Raw genomic sequence first — 20,815 nt, 5'->3', positions numbered from 1 at the left:
CCACAGTTAATGTGCAGATGAACTGTATATCTCCCTGGATGGGAGCTGACCATTGGGCTACTGTAGAATTCTTCCCTTGGATGGCTTATTTTTACCCCTTTAGAGGGGAAATACATGATTAAAGTACGTTATATTAGGAGTGAAAATCAATGTTAAAAAGTGATCACTTGCAAAAGTAGAAAACACTGTACTTTCAATCCGGGATAGCAAAAGCAATCAGGGAGTGAACTGACAACAGAGACTTTGGGATAGAGCCCAAGTATGTACACCTAGCAGAGCAGGAAGATATGGGTTGATTGGAAAGCAGTTATTCTTGTGTGTATCACAGCTGAAGAGGAATGATAAAGAGTATATGCAGTTACTTTGCAATTGAGACGTGCTTACCAATGCTAAAGGCACCCTGAATCATAAAATGGAATTTCTCTTTTACATTAAACAAGAATTGTTGCCATTAAATATAATTACTTTTAAAGAATTTACCAGGAGTTGGCTTTATTAAGTGTTACAGTTATGTTGAAGATACTGTGATTATCTTGATAGTTTTTGGTTTGTTTTGGTTTTTTTTTAAGGTCTCTTAGGGTCAGGGTGAATTCATGAAGTATAGAGGCTTGCTATAAAGAATGGAGATACAGAATAAGACAGATCCATTGTGGAGGAACAACTCCATTCAGAATATGAGAGTCTAATGTCATAAATTGACTTGCAGCCACTGTTTGAAGCAAGGAACTATAAACTGTTTTATTGCAGGGAAATACTAGAACAGCATCCTCTTCATTTTTCTTTCCATGATGGGAAAGTTCTGAAGCTCTGTCCTGTGAGGAGTGAACAGACCTGGGCACTGAACATAAAGCGAGGCATTCTCAGTGTCCTGCAGACGTCACAAGCATCCACTGCTAGTGCAGTCATTGAAGAGGTGAGACCGTTGGTAGAGTCATGCTCTAGGGTGGCTGTTAGCCCTTGTGCATGTAAAGTCTATTCCCTTTTTAAATAACTAAAGGTTTTTGCCACTTGGTGGCTGGTCAGCAGCCAGAGGTGGTTGTCTGATTGCTTTTTGTAGTGAATGTTATGAAGTTATCTATAATTTGCATTCTTGTTGAGGGTTGGAATCCACTATCTTGTTATCCGAGGAAAAGCTGTGTATTGCAGAGTTCTCTGAGGAGCTGTATCACCAGGGCTTGTGCTTTACCTGTTCTCTGGGGAAAATATAATATTAATTATTAATGATTATTCATCATGACTTTTTTCATTAATTTCAGGAGTCTTTAAGATCAGGCTTTTCAGAGCTCTTTGCAATTTTTTCTTTAATACTTAAGCTCAAGTTCTGCTGTGTTACACTGAAATAATAGTCCACAGTACCCCACTGTCGCCCATGTGTTTGCATGAGTGCAGCTGAGATACCTCAATGGCTGCACTTCTGTTGCGAAGAGCAGTCTCTAGATTGACCTTCAGCATCCTCATATTATTGCTACATATCGGTGCTTAAATAGGTGTTCTGCAGTAAGGCTTGGGACACCCATATGTAATTACGTTTCTTCTGAGTAGAAATGCTCTTCTGAATTAATGCTTCCCTGCAAACCCACAAAATCTTAAATGAAAAAGCATACATCTGTAAATGATCTGATTGAGAGTAACACAGTGAAGGTAAACAAATCAACAAACCCTGGTTATTATAAAGTTGGACCAAGGTCTTTAAAATGATTTGCCTTTCCATGGCTTTTGTGGCGAAGCCAGTGTCCTGCAAGGGGGAATTTAGGTTGCATTGTTATTACAACAAAGCAATAACTAAAATTAATTGTAATAGCCCATAATACCTGCTTGTATTGTATGTGTGCATGTGTGATTCAACACTGTACGTTTCTTACTAGGTGGATGTTCTGGGAATATGCCCAACCAGGTATCAACGAAAAGGTCCTATTCTTGTGAAGACAAGGGACTTAAACCTCTGCTCTCATCGCTATTCTGGTTTTACTTCTGTGCAGTCTGTTGCTCTTCCTCGTATGTCGGTAAGTGTTGGGGAATGACACTGATTCTTCCACAGGGCCTTTTAATTTCTTTGAAGAGTCTAAGTACCAGGCTTGCAATTCACGTCAGGTACTTCTGCTAGTGGGAACGTTTTTCATAAGTGTAAATGAAAACATTTTTGAATAGTCATTTATGCTCAATTATATTTGTGTGTGTCTGCCCAAACCTGAATCCTTAGCAAAGAAATGATGAATATTATTGTCCCTGTAATGCCTGTTATTCACAGAATTTGTTTTTAATGCAAATTTGCATTGTAGTTGATGGGCATTATAGTATAAATGCAAGAGGTTGTTAGGTGCCTGGATTAAACTCTGTCATTAAAATATGTTATAGTGGTAAACTGAAAGTAGAGATGTGGATAAGAAAAATACATTGTGCAAAGAAAGTTGTTATTTGCAGAAAACTTTGGAAAGATAGAAGCTTTTCTAAAAGCCAAACTTACAGCTTTCCAGTGTTCATGGCAAATACAGTCAATGTTTGTGTCTTGTGCCATTTTTATTAGGTGAACATTACTTGCTTCTTGTGTTGTACTAGCTAGTCATAATTTACCAGCCTTTTGCTTTTCTCAACTGCTGACCAAAAAGGTCTGCTTAACACTGATGCTTTGTGAGCTGAAATGAATTGAGACCATTTGACGCTGAAAGTTAGTAGCAGTTGCATTTCAGTGATGGAAATATTAGACTGAAAATACAGAGTATATTAACCTCCACAGGCTGGGGGCTGTCAAAATTCTGGACAAGAGACTTCACACTGTATCACAGAACTGGAATCCTCTGTGAAGTTGGGAGAGAAAGGAGTGGGCAGGCTGACATAGGTCATCAAGATTTTACCTGAAGTATCTGTTCTTCTCAGTCTGAGCAGCAGGTCCTGTCCTCCAAGCTGGAATGTGTTCAGAGCGTTAAGGATGGAGTCCTCGCAGAGGCCAAATGTACTGAGTCCAACCTTGTTACACCGTTCTCTCAGAAGGGCAACGGGGCAAAGACGCAGACACAGTCTTCACTGAAACTCGTTCGAGTGGAAACGGAGACACTGTACAAAAAAGGTAACGTGATGTTTCTGCTAAAATAAAGTAAATTTATTTCCTAGAAAAATCTTGGTTCTGCATCTTGCCTGTAAGAACTCTTTGCACCTGATACTTCCTTTCATGCATTAAACTATGTGAAAGTGGATGTTTTTACAGGCTGGGCTACTGAGAGCTGTCCCTTTTTTAGGAGTTGGGGCCTGCTATAACTGGAAGCTGGGTGGGTTTCAAAAAATTATAGATTTCCTTAATGGCCAACCCTTTTTTTACCTACTTTACATTCCTAGCCCCCTTGTACGCAGAGCATCAGCCTTCCTGTATCTGTAGACAATTCCTAGTTTGTGTACAAATGGAGCCTAGATAATTGCAAGTCCTAATGGAACTAAGGACATGCCATGTCTGAGAACTGTTTTCAATTTTTGCTCCTTCTTTGCTTTGTGTGCTTCTCTTCAGGAGAATGATTTTACTGAAGTCAGTTGGGAGGCTTGCCTGAGGAAAGATTTTAAAGTTGAGCTCTAAATGTTGAGAAACATTTTGTATTATTTATTATTGATATTATAATAATATTAATAATTAATATTAATTAATATTAATATTTGATATTGTTTAATATCTTCATAAATGACATAGACAGTGGGATCGAGTGCACCCTCAGCAAGTTTGCAGATGACACCAAGCTGAGTAGTGCAGTTGACACACCTGAGGGACAGGATGCCATCCAGAGGGACCTGGACAAGCTCAAGTGGGCCCATGTGAACCTCATGAGGTTCAACAAGGCCAAGTGCAAGGTCCTGCACCTGGGTCGGGGCAACCCCTGCTATCAATACAGGCTGGGGGATGAAGGGATTGAGAGCAGCCCTGCCGAGAAGGCTTGGGGGTGCTGGTGGATGAAAAGCTGGACATGAGCCAGCAATGTGTGCTCGCAGCCCAGAAGGCCAACCGTATCCTGGGCTGCATCAAAAGCAGCGTGGCCCGCAGATCGAGGGAAGTGATTCTGCCCCTTACCCTGCTCTGGTGAGACCCCACCTGCAGTGCTGCGTCCAGCTCTGGGGCCCTCAGCACGGGAAAGACATGGACCTGTTGGAGCGGGTCCAGAGGAGGGCCACAAAAATGATCAGGGGGGTGGAATGCCTCTCCTATGAAGAAAGGCTGAGAGAGTTGGGGTTGTCCAGCCTGGAGAAGAGAAGGCTTCGGGGAGACCTTATTGCAGCCTTTCAGTACTTAAAGGGGGCTTATAAGAAAGATTGGGACAGACTTTTTAGTAGGGCCTGTTGCGACAGGACAAGGGGGAATGGTTTTAAACTAAAAGAGGGTAGATTTAGACTAGCTATAAGGAAGAAATTTTTTACAGTGAGGGTGGTGAAACACTGGCACAGGTTGCCCAGAGAGGTGGTAGATGCCCCATCCCTGCAAACATTCAAGGTCAGGTTGGTCGGGGCTCTGAGCAACCTGATCTAGTTGAAGATGTCCCTGCCCATGGCAGGGGCGTTGGACTAGACGATCTTTAAAGGTCCTTTCCAATCCAAACTATTCTATAATTCTATGATTCTATGATTTTTTTTGTCTACTTCTAAATAGGTTGGCTTTTTTTAAAAAGGAAAATCCAAATTTCCAAGACGCTTTTTGTTTATAGTTATGCTGACATAAGATGACAAGATTCTTCCTCAGGAAGAGGTTAAGAGCCGAGCCATTTATTTTTCTTAGCACTTAAATCTCCTGTTGAGTTTTTGGGAGGAGCGAGTGATTAGATAAAATTGGAAAGGGCAATGAATGTAAAGTAGCCACTGTAAGAGGTATATTGATGGAAAGTGGGACTTTTTTCATGTGTATCTTTTGTCTTGTTTCTCTCCCTCTTTCTTTCAGGTCACACTTGTCTTTAGGCCTTTATTTTGTTGTATTCTTAAATTCAACCTGACTGTAGGTATTCATATTCATCCCTTGGCTTCACTGAGACTAGAGTGATTCTTACATGCAGAAATAAATGCTAAGAGAAAAACTTTCCCCTAGCATTTAGGGTTAACCATAGCAAATGGCCAGCAACCACCAGATATCTGATTTTTCCTTATGTCTTTCCAGTGGACTCTGAGGATCTGTATGTGACCAGCATGCTCTATGAAAGGGAACAAACTGAGAGGGAAGTCACTGAAGGGGAAGTGACTGAACTAGTGTGGAAGCTTTGCTTAGCACATAGTGCGAGTTTTGAGGTAAGCCTTTACACATAATCTCCTTTTCCTTGTAAGGTCCTTGGTGGTCTGAGGGTTCTCCTACACAGATAAGAGGTGACTAGGAGAGCAGCAATTTTGAAATACTGAAGCCCTCCATTGTTCTGGGAATTTTTTAATGTAGAATTATAGAAAGATAAAATGCTTTGAAGTTTCATTTTCCTATATTCCTATTTTGCCCCTGAATATTGGGCGAAAGCAATTTTGAACTGTATTCTAAATTAACCTGGATTTCCAGATTTTTGTGTTGCTGTGAAAAAAAAAACAAACAAAAAAAGTGTCTGGTTTGGGTTGTCACTGACAGTTTTGATGCTTAATTGTAAAAATCCTTTGGTTCTTCTCCTGTTGCTTCATCCTCAAAACAGTTTGCATGTGAAACCCTTGCCTCTGGATCTTGGCTGGTTGGTTCCACGTGCTTCTGATGAATTCTAGTAATAACCGTCACGTTTTCTGGGGATGCTGCTTGGGTCCAGAGGGAATCTCTTCTCACCTAAACCATTTTCATTAGTGAACGCTGCTAAGATAGGGTGGAATATTCTGGTCACGTGGAACATGCAGTGGCTAATTTTTTTCTGTGATGACCATCATTCTAGATGAGGGTCTGCCTGTCTCGTTAGCTCGTTTAGGTCTTGTAATTTTTGTTGATACTGGCAGCAGCTGGATCAGTTAGTGTTTATCACTGTCTTTGAAATGAAGATCCCAGACTTCTGTGAAATTCAGACATTATCAAGAACACCTGTTATATACAATACAGAAGGATCAACAAATGATGGTGCTTAATCATTGCTGACCTGAGATGAACTGAGGGCAATGATCTAAAAGAGAGGGCACTTCATATCCCATTATGCGTCAGATGGAGTGGTTCTTGCTAGTAATGAAGTTCCTATATAGAACAATGTGAAAACAATGTGAATTTAAAAATAGAAGAACACCTTGTTTAAGTCATTCATGGTCAGAATATTACTAGAAAACAAGTATGATCTAATAGGGAAAGCACTGAACTGGGCCTTGGTGCCTCCATAAATTTGCCTCTGATGAGTTTAGTCAGCTCATTTCCGATATATTCCCTGTCCTCTGATGTTCTTGTTAGATTGCTTGTACTTTGGAGCAAGGTTATTTCTTGTGCAGTGAGGCTGTGATTTCTCCTATAAATGCATGTAAGTACAAGTGACGTTAATAAAAAGCTTCAAATCTAGCCCAGGAGAAGGCACTTCACCTTCCTTTGTCTAGGTTAAGTCCCATGTCAAAGAGCAAAAGCTCTGCCTGTCTCTTCCCTGGGGAGGACACAGATACTGGGAGATGGAGTACAGGCTTTATGGGGACTGGAGAAGAGTGCACTGCTGGATTACAACTCTGCAGGCCAGTGGTGCCTGTTTAGAAATGAATATACTGTGTATATTCACGTTTCTCTTAGCTTTAGCTGTGATTGATGAGCACAAGTAGGTGTTTGTGTAATGTGGTGTGAAACTTAAGGTAAAGGCATAGGCTGGAGAAGGATCACAGTCATGACAACTGAAATGGGCAACTTCAGTCAGCTATCATAAATTACAACCCTAGCAGTTACTCCCAACTTATTAAATAGTGATCAGAGTGTGACCTGGTATCACAGCCTGGCAAAGACCTCAGCACAGGGCTGAGGAGAAAGCAGCAGGTAGCCTTTTTGGATGGTGGTATATGGGGTAGGTTTCTCTCTCTGAGTTATAAGCAATTCTGCCATCCTTTTTAGCTGCATGCTAGGAAGGTTGGGGCTATAGAGAGCTAACAAAGCCATAAACATAACGGTTCTTGCTAATGTAGAATAAAATCAGCCTCTTTGGTTACGATAATGCTTAATTCTATGTGGCTGTCATTGTAACAGCAGTATGTAATGGCATTTAGGAACAGACTAGAGAATCTAAATACTGGTTGGAAAATGTTGGAAAAAGAAACTATTGCAGTGAACCTGAGAAACTTTCTCTAAATCCTACCTTCTTTTGAACACCCATAATTCAGTGTCTTTGAAAGAATGGTAGACGATTTTTCCCAGTAACAGTGGGATGTCGCTTCTGACTCCAAAGAGGCCCGCTGGCTTCATGTGTGGGAAATTTGTTTTGTAAATTACTAAGATTAGCACAAGTGGCTGCTGTCTGTGCCACTGCCTAAAAAAGAGGTGAATTATTCATCATATGCCTATCCCAGCACAGGGTTCGATTGGTTGTCAGCCGTTTTCACTGTTTCAGGGTGTTCCTTTTGTGTGACAAGACATTTCAAAGGGGATCTTTATTATCCCCCATTCCAACCGATAAAATGTCCTTTGGGCCAGGAGAGAAGTTACGGGAATGCCCACAGCGTTGCTTGGGAGACAGCTCTGCTGTTACGCATGTATAGCTTGTTTGTCCCCTTATTGTTTGACTCTGAATGAGGCAAGATTATGCATTTCTTTCAGGACACAAAACCAAGAACAAATGGAAGGGAAAATCCCCAACTCCAGGGAAAACAGTGAAGGGTTGAGAAAATGGGGGTGGAGACTGTGTCATTTCCAAGGAAGCAAAGTTGTTGTTTAATTTTTTAATGCTATTATGAGACAAGATTGAATTTCAGTGTGGATGTAGATTAGCTAATGGACCATTAAGTGAACAAGCTGCATACTGACAAAGAATGGTCAAAGGGATGGGGAGAAGGGACCCTCACTTGAAAGAGGCTTGAAGGAAGCCTGTCACAACTTCTGCTGGGGGCTGCATTTACATTTGGCTGTCTGGATTTTGATGCTGGATTAGTAGCTCTAGTGAATGTGGCTGTGTATGCATTAAGCAGAGTGGGCAAGAGTATGTCAGATTCACTCTGCCCAACTCCTGTACTTCAGTCTGACCCAAAAGAGTTTACCTTTAGGGCATGGTCTCACCATCTGTTTTTCTCATAAGGCATTCTAATTGCTAGTTACTCCCTAGTTGGGTGTTAGGATTTGCGTGTTTCTAACTTGTGGGTGTAGGGAGTATAACAGAATATATAACAGTATTTCCCAGGTAAGGAAGATGTTCTGATTGTCAAGATGAATTAAGATACTGTAGTTACATGGATGATTTTGCTTTTTGAAATTTGACTGTTCTTTTTCTGTATGACTATAATAATAACTTTACCAGGAACAGAAGTCTTTGTCTGCTGTGAATTGGAAAGCCTTAGAAGATAGTATTGGAAATGGCCTGTTAGGTCACTTAAACTTGGTCCATGACCAGGCACAATTACATCCTTCCTGAAATTGAGGCTGAAATAAGGTTAACTGGCAAGGTAAGAAACCAAATAAGAAAGAACTGGTGAGGATCAGAAGGAAGGCAAGTTATGCCATGGCAGGGAGAGAATAATCATAGCTGTTCAACCAGTAGACTTCAGGGAGAAGAGTGTGTCACCATCTGATTTCACGGTTGGTCTTCAATTCAAGGAAATCACTTATTCTTTAACATATGTATAGTTGAAAAAAGAAATCAGACAGCTGAAAACCACAAGTATGGAGAAGAGACAGCTATGTAATTCCAAAGAGATATACTAAATGTACTGGAGAGAAGGCCTCACGCTTTCATTGAGAACACATTAGTAGGCAAAACTAAAGATGCTAACTGAACACATTTTCAAAGCAACCTCCCCTGTGATTGCAGGGGCTTATACTTTGCAGCAAATAGTGTCAAACTTTCAAAGGGTAAGTGTTTGTATATATCATAAATAGAAACACTTTTATTGGGAAACATTTTACTACTTTACCTTCCAATCTAAACTGTACCATGTTTATGCTTTCAGAGGGTTGGTTTTTTTTTAAGTAGAGCTACAGTAAGTCTACAGATAGAAGGAAAAGCAAGCTTCTATGTAGAATAAAAGCCAGGCTTCCTTATGTTGCATTTAGGGGTGGGAATGGGAGCCAAATTTGCATGTAGTTTATTATTACAATACTGCAAATGGAGGAATTTACAATGAGGTTATTGTTTATCTGACAGCTCAATTTCAATGCAACCTACCTTAAAAAATAAAAACAGCCCACCTGACCAGGCAGTTCATTCTGAAGCTTTATTATTAGGAAGTAAAAATAGCTGTTTCTCTGAGAAATTTTGCACTGAGTTATTAGATGTGAGCTTGTCTAGTCAGCAGGTGTGAAGCAGAATGAAGTCAGTCTACAGACTAAAATTGTATCACCTGGAAATATATCAGTCTGGAAGTTTTATCTTGAACTGTGTTGTGGCCTCCAGCTGATGACCCACCTGAGCTCATCAGCAGCTGCACACACAGCTCCTTGTGATGACATCCATGAGGCTCCCCAGCTCCCCTAATCATGCTGGCCATAGTGTATTTGCATGTGTAAAAATACACATAAGGCCTGCGTTTTACAAATGCTTTTGAAGAACTTCATTAAATACGGTTCTCTGAATATTTCGTAGACCATGAAATGTAATCTGTTTCACTAGCTCCATAGTGTTCAGGGTTTGGTAATTTCTTTTTAAAGTAGACCTTGAAGGTAATGATGGAATGGAATACATGTGGATCTAACTGAATTTTAGCTATGGAATTATAAGTGTAATCAGAATTAATACCTAGGTAGGGCTCCATGTGTGAGAATAAATTTCAATTTGATGAAATTAGTATATTATTGCTAGAAAGGAAAGAAGTCCCAAAAGAACAAAAACATAAAGAATGTTTGTATTGGGTCTGAAAAATTATTCTCTCAACCTATCAAACAACACGGTAAGAAATTACTGGGTCTTCTTACTGAAAGACAGCTTCTTTTTACTGAAAATGTCTTGGCAGTCTTAAATTAAAATCAAATGCTGGCACTGGGTTATTCCAACTTTTCATTGCTTTTGGAAGCAGCTCCTGGAAGGAAGGTCAGGAAGTCAAAGTAGGTCTCTCCCCAGACCTTTGGAAATGTCACTTAGTGGAATTAGACTTTGTTTGTATGATTTTTACACGAAGAAAAATGTTTTCTTTGGAACCAGAGCAGTAGTCCTATGTTTAAGCCTTTCACGTCTGAAGTGAATAAAGAATCTAAGTGAATCTGTATGACATGGACCATGATTAAAACTTGTACATTATAAAGTTATGTTAAAATGAACATAAAAGCTACTGTATTTAACATTCTGATAATTTTTCAAGTAATGAGACCTATCTCCCTTCTTGAACTTTGGATCAGGTCTCAGAGGAGCACATCTACATTCTATTTAGCCTTTAGAATACCATTTTCCAAAAGCTTCTACTGAGGCCAAAATAACAATGTGATGAATAGTGTACGTGCACATGAAAATAATCTGAAAAAAGGAGAAAATATTCTCCTTTCTCAGCAGGGGACGGACTGGGTGGGTAATACAGAACCTGGTTTGAGTCAGGATGACACTGAAAGTTTTGTACTGCATAAAAATAGAATGGCTTCTGCCTTCTTGATAATGTGTTCAGTTCAATTGAGTATTTGATTAATTTGATTTCCAGCATCACATTTTAGAAAATAAAAATTATTGCTGGTAATGTAATACACATCCAAAAGTACCTCGAGAAAAATATTTGTTTCAGCTAATAGGAAGCTGATACTGCCATATAAGGTAAGTGGAAGGTGGGAGTGGTGGGGTTTTTTTAATGTAAAGTCTAGTACAGATAGCTACTTCACTTAACAGAAAAGTGTGGGTCAGCTCTGAATTGCTCTTAATTTCTTTCAGCCGTGCACATGCAAGTAAATTATTAAACAGAACTATTCAGCTTCAACTGTACAGCTAGATTGAAATACTTAGGGTTTTTTTAATGAAGTAACCCTAAAGTAGGTTTCTCCGATTTGCCCACAAGAGCAAGGGGCAGCTTGTGAATGAAGGGCTAGAATTTCTTTGCACTGAGAAGTGTGTGATAATATACTGCAGGTAAAATAGCTGCTGTATGTTGTAGCAGTTCAGCTTAGCCACGGAGAACAGCTCTTCTGCTGCTACAGTCCGATGCCCCAAGCTTGTCAGTATTTAAGAGGCATTTGGACAATGCCCTTAATAACATCTTTAACTTTTGGTCAACCCTGAATTGGTCAGGCACTTGGACTAGGTGATTGTTATTGGTCCCTTCCAACTGAAATAGTCTATTCTATTCAGTTTTAACTAATCCTGTGCTGCCTGCAAAGGTAAGAGCAGTTATGCTTGGGCTTTTCCCCAGTAAGATGGGATATTTTCACACAGCGTCAGAGGTAGTCTAGCAAAACTTTTAAGCGTTGTCCAAACCTCAGTTAAATGATCTTTCTCATAAACTTAAGACTAATATAAAGTTATCTTGACTATTGTTTCATTTTGTGTGGAGGCTGTGTCAACAGTTCTGGTCATAAATCAGGATCTTGCTGTACAAACTCAGAAGAGTTTGTCCTTCTCTTCTGGATTGTAACCACAGTGCTGCATTTTGGTTTATTATTCATTTGTATGCTAGTGATGTCCATAGTGGTCACTGAGCACTGTTGCTGTAGGGACTGACCGGCATCCTAAGTGAGAGCCCTTCTCCTTATATGTTTGCAGCCTGAAGAAAAAAGCAAGGGAGGGAAGGAAGATAGGAGCACAGGGAAGAGAGGAGGTTTTACTCTCAGATTACATTGTAAATCAACGGCAATGCTGGTGTACCCAAAGTCTCTTCTTGTGCTCTGTTCCGTAAAGCTGGTTTCTGCCCAGCTGTAATACTACGTTTGTTGTTGTGCTCTCTTACAGGCTGCAGATCTTTTCATAACTCTTGTGTTTGAGCTTCGACATCTTTCTCTTGAGGCCTTAAAAGCACTGTGGCAAAGATCTTCGTTTAAATGCAGAGACAACTGGTAAAGCTCCTTTAGTAATAGCATTAAAAAATAAATATATATATGTATAGGAAAGAAATGTGTTGTAAGTATTTAAAATAGATTAATGTTTTAAATCCATGCCCAAATGTTGGATTTAAATTTGGAGCACTTTAAAGGAAGAATGTGTATTGCAGATCTTGTTTATGTGACAGAAGGATGATATTCTCTCCTTACTGAATGAACGTTGTGTACAAAATAGACTTTCCTGTCCCATGCCTATTCCCACAGACAGACTTCCTCTTTCAGGAACAATGTGAACAGGAAACTTGAGTCATGGCTTAGATGGAAATCAATGCTGCTGGTTTTAAGTGTCTACTGCCATTTGTTATGAAAAAGCTTACCTGGGTCTGTACCGTCAGTGCCCTTAGTACTCATGGGGGAGAGGGGACAAACGTTAGGCTGGGAGTACGGACGTGGTGGAGCCACATCTTTCAGTAGCAGCCTGATCCTAGGATGATTTAAACCGATCATTGAACTGCAGCTTTAAAGATGAAGGCCCCCACTCCTCTGCAGTCAGGAATAGTTCTGATCCAATGGTTTGAGACTTTCAGAAACACTAATCCAGCATTATTAAAATCAATACAATTTTTTTCTCCCTCCAAAATCAATATTCTGAAAAATGTAAACAAAGAAACAAATTTTTTACTTGATTTCAGTACAAAATGTCATCAGCCTGTTTGAAATTCATCTAATGTCAGGATTTATGTTTGTAACAATATCTTAAACTTTACTTCATGCAAAAGGGGCAAATTTTGTTTTGGCTTAGGTTTATTCTCACCTTTTGAGAAATAGTCATGTTAATATTCTTAAATATTAGAAAGTAATCTAAACTACTCTGCCTCTTTCCATATTAACTTTAGACTAATTTTACTCAGGACAAGGTCATTAACTTTAGGAGCTAAAAAGAATCCCATGCAGACTACTGTCTTACTCTGATGCAAGTGCTTTTACCCAGTGTAGTTTAACTGCTTCCTAGTTAATGCAAAAGTGTCCATCCAGCAGTATAGGAGGTAGGTACAGAATATTTACAAAAGGACTCTTAAGAGCTGAAATGTGTATTGTGTGTCATGCTGGTGTAACCTTTCCACTTAGATAAGGTCTAAAAAAGCACAGGAAGTCAAAGCTAGTCAATTCAGTTTTAATATTTTCATTTGTTATTGGTAAAATAAAAGAAAAAAATCACCTTAATAAAAAATCAATGCTTTAGAAAGCAACTGAATATTTTCTTAAAAGCCTGGTTACACACAGTTCTTGAAACACCAATACACTTCTTCACATCTTGGCTGAGGCGTATTTCCGTAAGGTCACTAAACCAAAGGATAATGTTGATTTCTATGAATCTGCTAAGCCGGTGGACTTTTATTTACTTTGAAAGAAGCCCAACCTCAGTGTGTTTGTTATTTGATTCTTGCGTATTCTGGTCATTTTAGATTTGCTGTATTTTTTTCTTGTGTTACAGGCAGCCGCTAATAGATGCTCTCCCATCTTGTGCTACAGAGGCATGTGTTGTCCTAATGAAAGAAATCATAGCTTCTGGAGAAGTCGAGGAAGGCAAAGTGGAATATTTCTTCTGGTCATTTTCATTCATTCCTAAACCCACCTCGGGCATGATCGAATCTCTTGCTGTGAGCGGATGTTGTTTTTTGTTTTTTAATTTTTCGTCATTCTAGCTGGCTCATAATTTTTGTATTTTACAGTAACAGTCTTTTTCACAGATTTATATAAAACTCTTATCTGTCCAGGTAATTTTGGTGGTGAAACTACTGGCCATTTTAATTTTCATTCCAAAAGAGGATACAGTCATGTTTGGTCACTGGAACTTGATTTGCATTTGTGGCCTAGAGACTTTAAAAAACAAAAAAGAAAAAAGAAAGTGTGAACTACCCTGTGGACTGCAGAGACTGGTTTGGACTAATTAGTTTTGAGATTCAAGGTCAGGTCAGCATGAGGAGAATGATACTGTTGCAGCTACCTCCTGCTTTGGATGGAGAGCTTTATTCTCCAATTTGGTCCGTTACAAGCTTTGTATTTAGCACCTGGAGACATTTCAGTCCTTTGTATACACAGCGCTATTGCAGCTTTTGATATTTTTCCTTAAATATGTTAACTGTATGCAGAGTAGTACTGGCTCCATTTTATAGTATATTTTTCCTTTAAAGATCTATTGTTCTGCTGGGTTTATTCAGTGTAATCTGTCATGCTCTTAGAGTCTGAAGTTGGATTTGCTATGTTTTTTTGTGAAGCTGCAGTGTTCCAGGTGGTAAAATCATACATAGTCTTGTAACTTAAATAAACCATTCATAATATTTTTTTAATTAAGTAAAATGTTATGCCTGCTTGGCTTGTGTGCTAATGAACCATTGATCAGCCATGGAGAATCTTGCGGAGTATATCATAACCTGCTGTTCCCAATCATACAGGTTCTGACCAGGATTACAAAAACCAGTGCTCAGTGTTAGCAGGCTTTCCACAGTATCTGCATGAAATAATTCATCTTGAGTTTATTTGGGCTTCGCAAACATTGGTTGAAGTGGTGGGATTTTCAACAGCAACAGGCTTGCTTCAGAGGATACAGAAATTTGGAATTTGCAGGCTTATGGGACAGAGAAACTTATTTTCATTCTAAAAATGGTAAACTGCCTGTGACTTACTGAGCTGTCAGTGTTTTTTGCTAAGTATTGAGGTGGGACTTAGAGAAACTGTGTACTGGTGAGGGTTTTACTATTTTGAGGGTCTCGGAAAATAGTTTAGATTTGTTTTTCACACTCCTTCCTAAGCCCACAGGGCATGATTTCTTGTGAAAAGAACTGAAGTCTGTATCTTATGTTGACACTAATTTAACCTGTATGTTTACATGTGAAGGTGGAAGAATTTTCCACTGTATCTCTGCAGGGTTGTCCTTTTTTGTTTGTTCGTTTGTTTGTTTAAATCCTTTAAGGGCTGTTTGAAAATACGCATTGTTGAGATTGAATTTTAATGTGTAAATATTTTGATACATTTATTTTCTGTTGTGTGTTACAGTAATAATGAGAATGACTTTTCTGAAACACCCTGTTCTTTTTGTGCTTGTTTACAGCCTTTGCTGAAGTCACCGGGAGCAAGCCAGAGCTGCTTCTTAGGAGTAACTGCTCTCTTACATAGGTTTTGTTCAGCTTACAACTTCTGTGATGATGTACCTGCTGTGCAGAGTGTGATGAGGACTCTTGGGAAATTTTTGGGAGGAAACTGTACTGTGCAAGATTCAGAAGCGCTCAGCCAGGTATCAATCATATAGAAGCATATGATATAATGCTTTACTTTTCTATTCCCTTTATGATCTAGAACTCGTTTGATGAAAGTGGCATTCAGTGGATTTCCAGAAAGCCATGAATACAAGCTTTGAAAAGGAATATTCTTTGGTAGGATGGGCAGATAAAATTTTGTAATCCAACAAGTACAACCTATCAGCATTGGTGTTCTTGTGTGTTTAAGTAAGGAAAAGTCTTGGGTCTTCTGATGAAACAAACTTCATGACTGGGGATATGGAAGAACACCCATCACTCCCCTGTAAAATGGCACGTTGATGAAAGTTTCCTATTCCTTTGTTGACTCAAATTCATGTACAGTTAGTGTTCGCTGTGTTATTGCTGGCTAGTAAGTTCTGCTGAGTCACAGTGTTACTGGCTGTAAGTCAGTCACAATATTGGGAGACGAACAGGAGAGGAAAATTTTTCTTAGGTGCTGTGTTTGACTTGTTGTCAAGTTGATCTTGAATTAGGAATAATTCCTGTCACGTTTCTGGGGCTTTTTATCTTTAATTGGCATGTGCTGCTGAAGAAATATCTTTATATCTTCTGTTTGATGATCTACTTAAACAATCGGTTCTTCCTTATCGTGCTTAGAAAATAGAAATACTTGACAGTGTATCAGGTAGCAGTAAGAGCCCAGGAGCGAAGTTTATCTCATGTATTTGTGTCTGTTTAATTTTCCAGTGTGCAAGCTAAACACACGGGATTTGTATTTTTCTTCATACAGTGTGACCAGTTTGTTCTCTTTTAATTCTTACCCCATTTATTGAAGGAATAACTTAAAAAACCCAGATTTTATGTGTTGGGAGCCTTGAACAAAATTTTGATTAAAAAAAACCAAAAGAGATTCCATTGCTGAACTTTTTTGTTTTCCTGTTAGCCATAGAATCGTAGTTTCTCTGTATATTTTCAGTTTCTTACTATGTGCTGTATGAAGTTACCTAGTTCATTTTGGTAGAATTGGGATTTTACATGGTTTGGGGACACATTACTCTCATTAGAAAAAATTGGAATAGATGATGTGTCTTTTAAAGTTTGTGCTCTCCATCGGAAAGAGGCATCACTGCACTGGTGGGTGGTCTCAGGTCTCTCAGAGGTGCCTCACTGGTCTCTCCTTAGAAAGAAGTATTTCAAAAAATCAAACCAGCCATTTAAGTTCCTAAAGGTGGATGTGAGGTGTGATTTTCAAGAGAAGCTTTGATTTCAATGTTGCCAACTGATTGTCAGTGGAATTGGTATGGTCACCTGAGCATCTACGCTCTCCCTGATTCTTATAGAATCATAGAATCATTAAGGTTGGAAAAGACCTCTAAGATCATCGAGTCCAACCGTCAACCCAACACCACCATGCCCACTACACCATGTCCCTAAGCGCCTCATCTACACGTCTTTTAAATACTTCCAGGGATGGTGACTCCACCACTTCCCTCGGCAGCCTGTTCCAAGGCCTGACCACTCTTTCAGTAAAGAAATTTTTCCTAATGTCCAATCTAAACCTCCCTTGGCGCAACGTGAGGCCATTTCCTCTTGTCCTATCGCTAGTTACTTGGCAGAAGAGACCAACACCCACCTCACTACAACCTCCTTTCAGGTAGTTGTAGAGCGCGATGAGGTCTCCCCTCAGCCTCCTCTTCTCCAGGCTAAACAACCCCAGTTCCCTCAGCCGCTCCTCATCAGACTTGTGCTCCAGGCCCTTCACCAGCTTCGTTGCCCTCCTCTGGACACGCTCCAGCACCTCAATGTCCTTCTTGTAGTGAGGGGCCCAAAACTGAACACAGTATTTGAGGTGCGGCCTCACCAGTGCCGAGTACAGGGGCACGATCACCTCCCTACTCCTGCTGGCCACGCTATTTCTGATACAAACCAGGATGCTGTTGGCCTTCTTGGCCACCTGGGCTCACTGCTGGCTCATGTTCAGCCGGCTGTCAACCAGCACCCCAGGTCCTTTTCCTCCGGGCAGCTTTCCAGCCACTCTTCCCCAAGCCTGTAGCGTTGCCTGGGGTTGTTGTGGCCGAAGTGCAGGACCCGGCACTTGGCCTTGTTGAATCTCATACAGTTGGCCTCGGCCCATCGATCCAGCCTGTCCAGGTCCCTCTGCAGAGCCTTCCTACCCTCGAGCAGATCAACACTCCTGCCCAGCTTGGTGTCGTCTGCAAACTTACTGAGGGAGCACTCGATCCCCTCGTCCAGATCATTGATAAAGATATTGAACAGGACTGGCCCCAAAACTGAGCCCTGGGGAACACCGCTCGTGACCGGCCGCCAACTGGATTTAACTCCGTTCACCACAAGTCTCTGGGCTCAGCCGTCCAGCCAGTTTTTTACCCAGCGAAGAGTGTACCTGTCTAAGCTGTGAGCTGCCAGCTTCTCTAGGAGAATGCTGTAGGAGACAGTGTCAAAGTCTTTACTGAAGTCCAGGTAGACCACATCCACAGCCTGTCCCTCATCCACGAGGTGGGTCACCTGGTCATAGAAGGAGATCAGGTTGGTCAAGCAGGACCTACCTTCCATGAACCCGTGCTGGCTGGGCCTGATCCCCTGGTTGTCCCGCACTTGGCTTGTGAGCGCCCTCAAGACGAACCGCTCCATAATCTTCCCCGGCACCGAGGTCAGGCTGACCGGGCTGTAGTTCCCCGGATCCTCCTTCTGGCCTTTCTTGTAGATGGGCATCACATTGGCAAGCCTCCAGTCATCTGGGACCTCCCCTGTTAACCAGGACTGCTGGTAAATGATGGAGAGTGGCTCGGCAAGCTCCTCCGCCAGCTCCCTCAGTACCCTCGGGTGGATCCCATCCGGCCCCATAGACTTGTGAGCGTCCAGGTGGCGTAGCAGGTCATTAACTGCTTCCTCTTGGATTATGGGGGGTTTATCCTGCTCACCGTCCCTGTCTTCCAGCTCAGGGGGCTGAAACCCTGAGGATAACTGGTCTGATTATTAAAGACTGAGACAAAGAAGGCATTAAGTACTTCAGCCTTATCCTCATCCTTGGTGGCAATGTTCCCCCTGCATCCAATAAAGGATGGAGATTCTCCTTGGCTCTCTTTTTGTCATTAATATATTTGTAAAACCATTTTTTGTTGTCTCTCACGACAGTGGCCAGGTTGCATTCTAGCTGGGCTTTTGCCTTTCTAATTTCCTCTCTGCACGACCTAACGAGATCCCTGTACTCTTCCTGAGTTGCCTGCCCCTTCCTCCACAAGTGATAAACTCTCCTTTTTTTCCTGAGTCCCAGCCAGAGCTCCCCGTTCAGCCAGGCCGGTCGTCTTCCCTGCCCGTTCTTCTTAGGGCACATGGGGACAGCCCGCTCGTGTGCCTTTAAGACTTCCTTCTTGAAGAACGTCCAGCCTTCCTGGACCCCTTTGCCCTTCAGGACTGCCTCCCAAGGGACCCTCTTGACCAGTGTCCTGAGCAGGCCAAAGTCCGCCCTCCGGAAGTCCATGGTAGCGGTTTTGCTGGCCCCCCTCCTTACTTCACCAAGTATCGAGAATTCTATCATTTCATGGTTGCTAAGCCCAAGACGGCCTCTGACCGCCACATCTCCCACCAGTCCTTCTCTGTTTGTAAACAGCAGGTCAAGCGAGGCACCTCCCCTGGTGGGCTCGCTTACCAGCTGCGTTGGGAAGTTATCTTCCACACACTCCAGGAACCTCCTCGACTGTTTCCTCTCTGCCATGTTGTATTTCTAGCAGACGTCCGGAAAGTTGAAGTCTCCCACGAGAACAAGGGCTAGCGATTGTGAGACTCCTGCCAGCCTCTTGTAGAATACTTCATCTGCCTCTTCATCCTGGCTACGTGGTCTATAACAGACTCCCAGCAGGATATCTGCCTTGTTGGCCTTCCCCCTCATCCTTACCCACAAGCACTCGACCTTATCATCACAATCGTTGAGATCTAGACAATCGAAGCACTCCCTAACATACAGGGCTACCCCACTGCCTCTCCTTCCTCACCTGTCCTTTCTGAAGAGCTTATAGCTGTCCATTGCAGCACTCCAATCGTGAAAGTCAATCGTTCTTCTTACATCCCTTGCTGCCAGCTGGGCAAAGAGAGTGCCATATGGGTAGTTCCAAGCTAGGATTGTGCTGACGGACTGGATGACTATACATGCCAATTTGCTAGCAGTTGACCAAACGAAGCAAATGTCTGTTCAGTTTATATTGCAATCTTTCTCTGTGGGGAAGGGCACCAATTTCTCGGCTCTACTGTGGTGGGTTAACCCCGGTAGGCAGGTAAGCACCACACAGCCACTCACTTACTCCCCCTGCAGTGGGATGCGGGGGAGAATTGGAAGGGCAAAACTGAGAAAACTCATTGGTCGAGATACAGACTGTTTAGTACGTGAAGGGAAAAAACCCCACAAACCCCAAAACCCACAAAAAAAGCCCTAAATGTGATGCTAAAGCAGTCGCTCACCACCAGTAGACTCATGCCCAGCCAGTTCCTGAGAAGTGGTTACCTTGGAACCACCCCCCCTCCCTCCACACACACAGTTTATTGCTGAGAATGATGCCATATGGTTTGTAATATTTCTTTGGTAAATTCACATCAGCGGTCCTGGCAGTGTCCCCTCTCAGCCTGTTACCCACACCCAGGCTATTTGCTAGGCAGGTGGCGTAAGAAACAGAGAAAGCCTTGATGCTGTGCAAGCACTGCTTAGCAACAGCTAAAACTTTGTTGTGTTATCAACAGTGTTTTGGTCACAGATCTAAAACACAGCATCATACAGGCTGCTATGAAGAAAATTAACTCCATCCCAGCCTAAATCAGTACACCCACCCAATTGCCTGTTTTCATGAAAACTTTGCTTTTTTTTAATCCTTTTTGTCTTCCAACAAATCTGATTAAAATTAGCCAAAAGATTTGTAAATCAGAACAGGGAACTGCTGAAGAGGGGCACGGTGAGGAAGACTGCCCAAGTCTCCTTAGCTTCTTGAAAACTGTTCTGTAACTTACTGCTGAAACACAGTTGTCTGATGAATGAAGAGCAGCCTCTTGAATCTCAGCAGCATGTTCCAGTGAGTGAGTGTAAAGATGTGTAGGAGAGGTATCTTTGACTATGACAACTTTACTGAATATGCAGAGCAGAATAGGAGAGACCTCCCACCTGATGTCTCAAACCAACAGTGAATGGAGTCTTTGACCTAAACAGTTGTGGAAGGTTTTTGAACATTTTAACTGTGCTGGCTTCAGTATAGTTTTTTCCAGGGGACTGTCAGTAAAAGGAAAATCAGGCCCCATATTGCATTGAATTCCCTGGGCTCTAAACTTTAATACAGAACTTAACAATTCATTAACAATTCATTGATTGCCAGCAGTGTCATGCTTTCTGGGTTCTGAAGTTGCACAGATTTCCTGTATATTTAGCGAAGAAAACCAGTAAAGTTATGGCATCTATTGACAAGTTATTATTTTAAATTGGTTATTGTGTCCAGAACTCCGTGTTGAATCACTAAAAGGTCAA

The 20,815-nt window shown here is 41.4% G+C and overlaps 1 protein-coding gene across 1 annotated transcript in view; it reads left to right on the top strand.

The window, feature by feature from the left end:
• The window catches only part of LOC142089451 (uncharacterized), a 103,518-nt gene that overhangs the window by 4,979 nt on the left and 77,724 nt on the right, over positions 1-20,815 (top strand). Inside the window, exons 4-10 of the mRNA XM_075166040.1 lie at positions 748-913; positions 1,866-2,003; positions 2,875-3,064; positions 5,120-5,247; positions 11,943-12,046; positions 13,527-13,692; positions 15,144-15,326. Coding sequence (XP_075022141.1) covers positions 748-913; positions 1,866-2,003; positions 2,875-3,064; positions 5,120-5,247; positions 11,943-12,046; positions 13,527-13,692; positions 15,144-15,326 — 1,075 coding nt within the window. The remainder of the gene's footprint in view (positions 1-747; positions 914-1,865; positions 2,004-2,874; positions 3,065-5,119; positions 5,248-11,942; positions 12,047-13,526; positions 13,693-15,143; positions 15,327-20,815) is intronic.

The sequence above is a fragment of the Calonectris borealis genome, chromosome 16 (genome assembly GCF_964195595.1).
Source record: "Calonectris borealis chromosome 16, bCalBor7.hap1.2, whole genome shotgun sequence".
Taxonomy (NCBI): Eukaryota; Metazoa; Chordata; class Aves; order Procellariiformes; family Procellariidae; genus Calonectris; species Calonectris borealis.
Note: the sequence above shows the minus strand (reverse complement) of the source record. Positions and strands in the feature narration are given on the sequence as shown.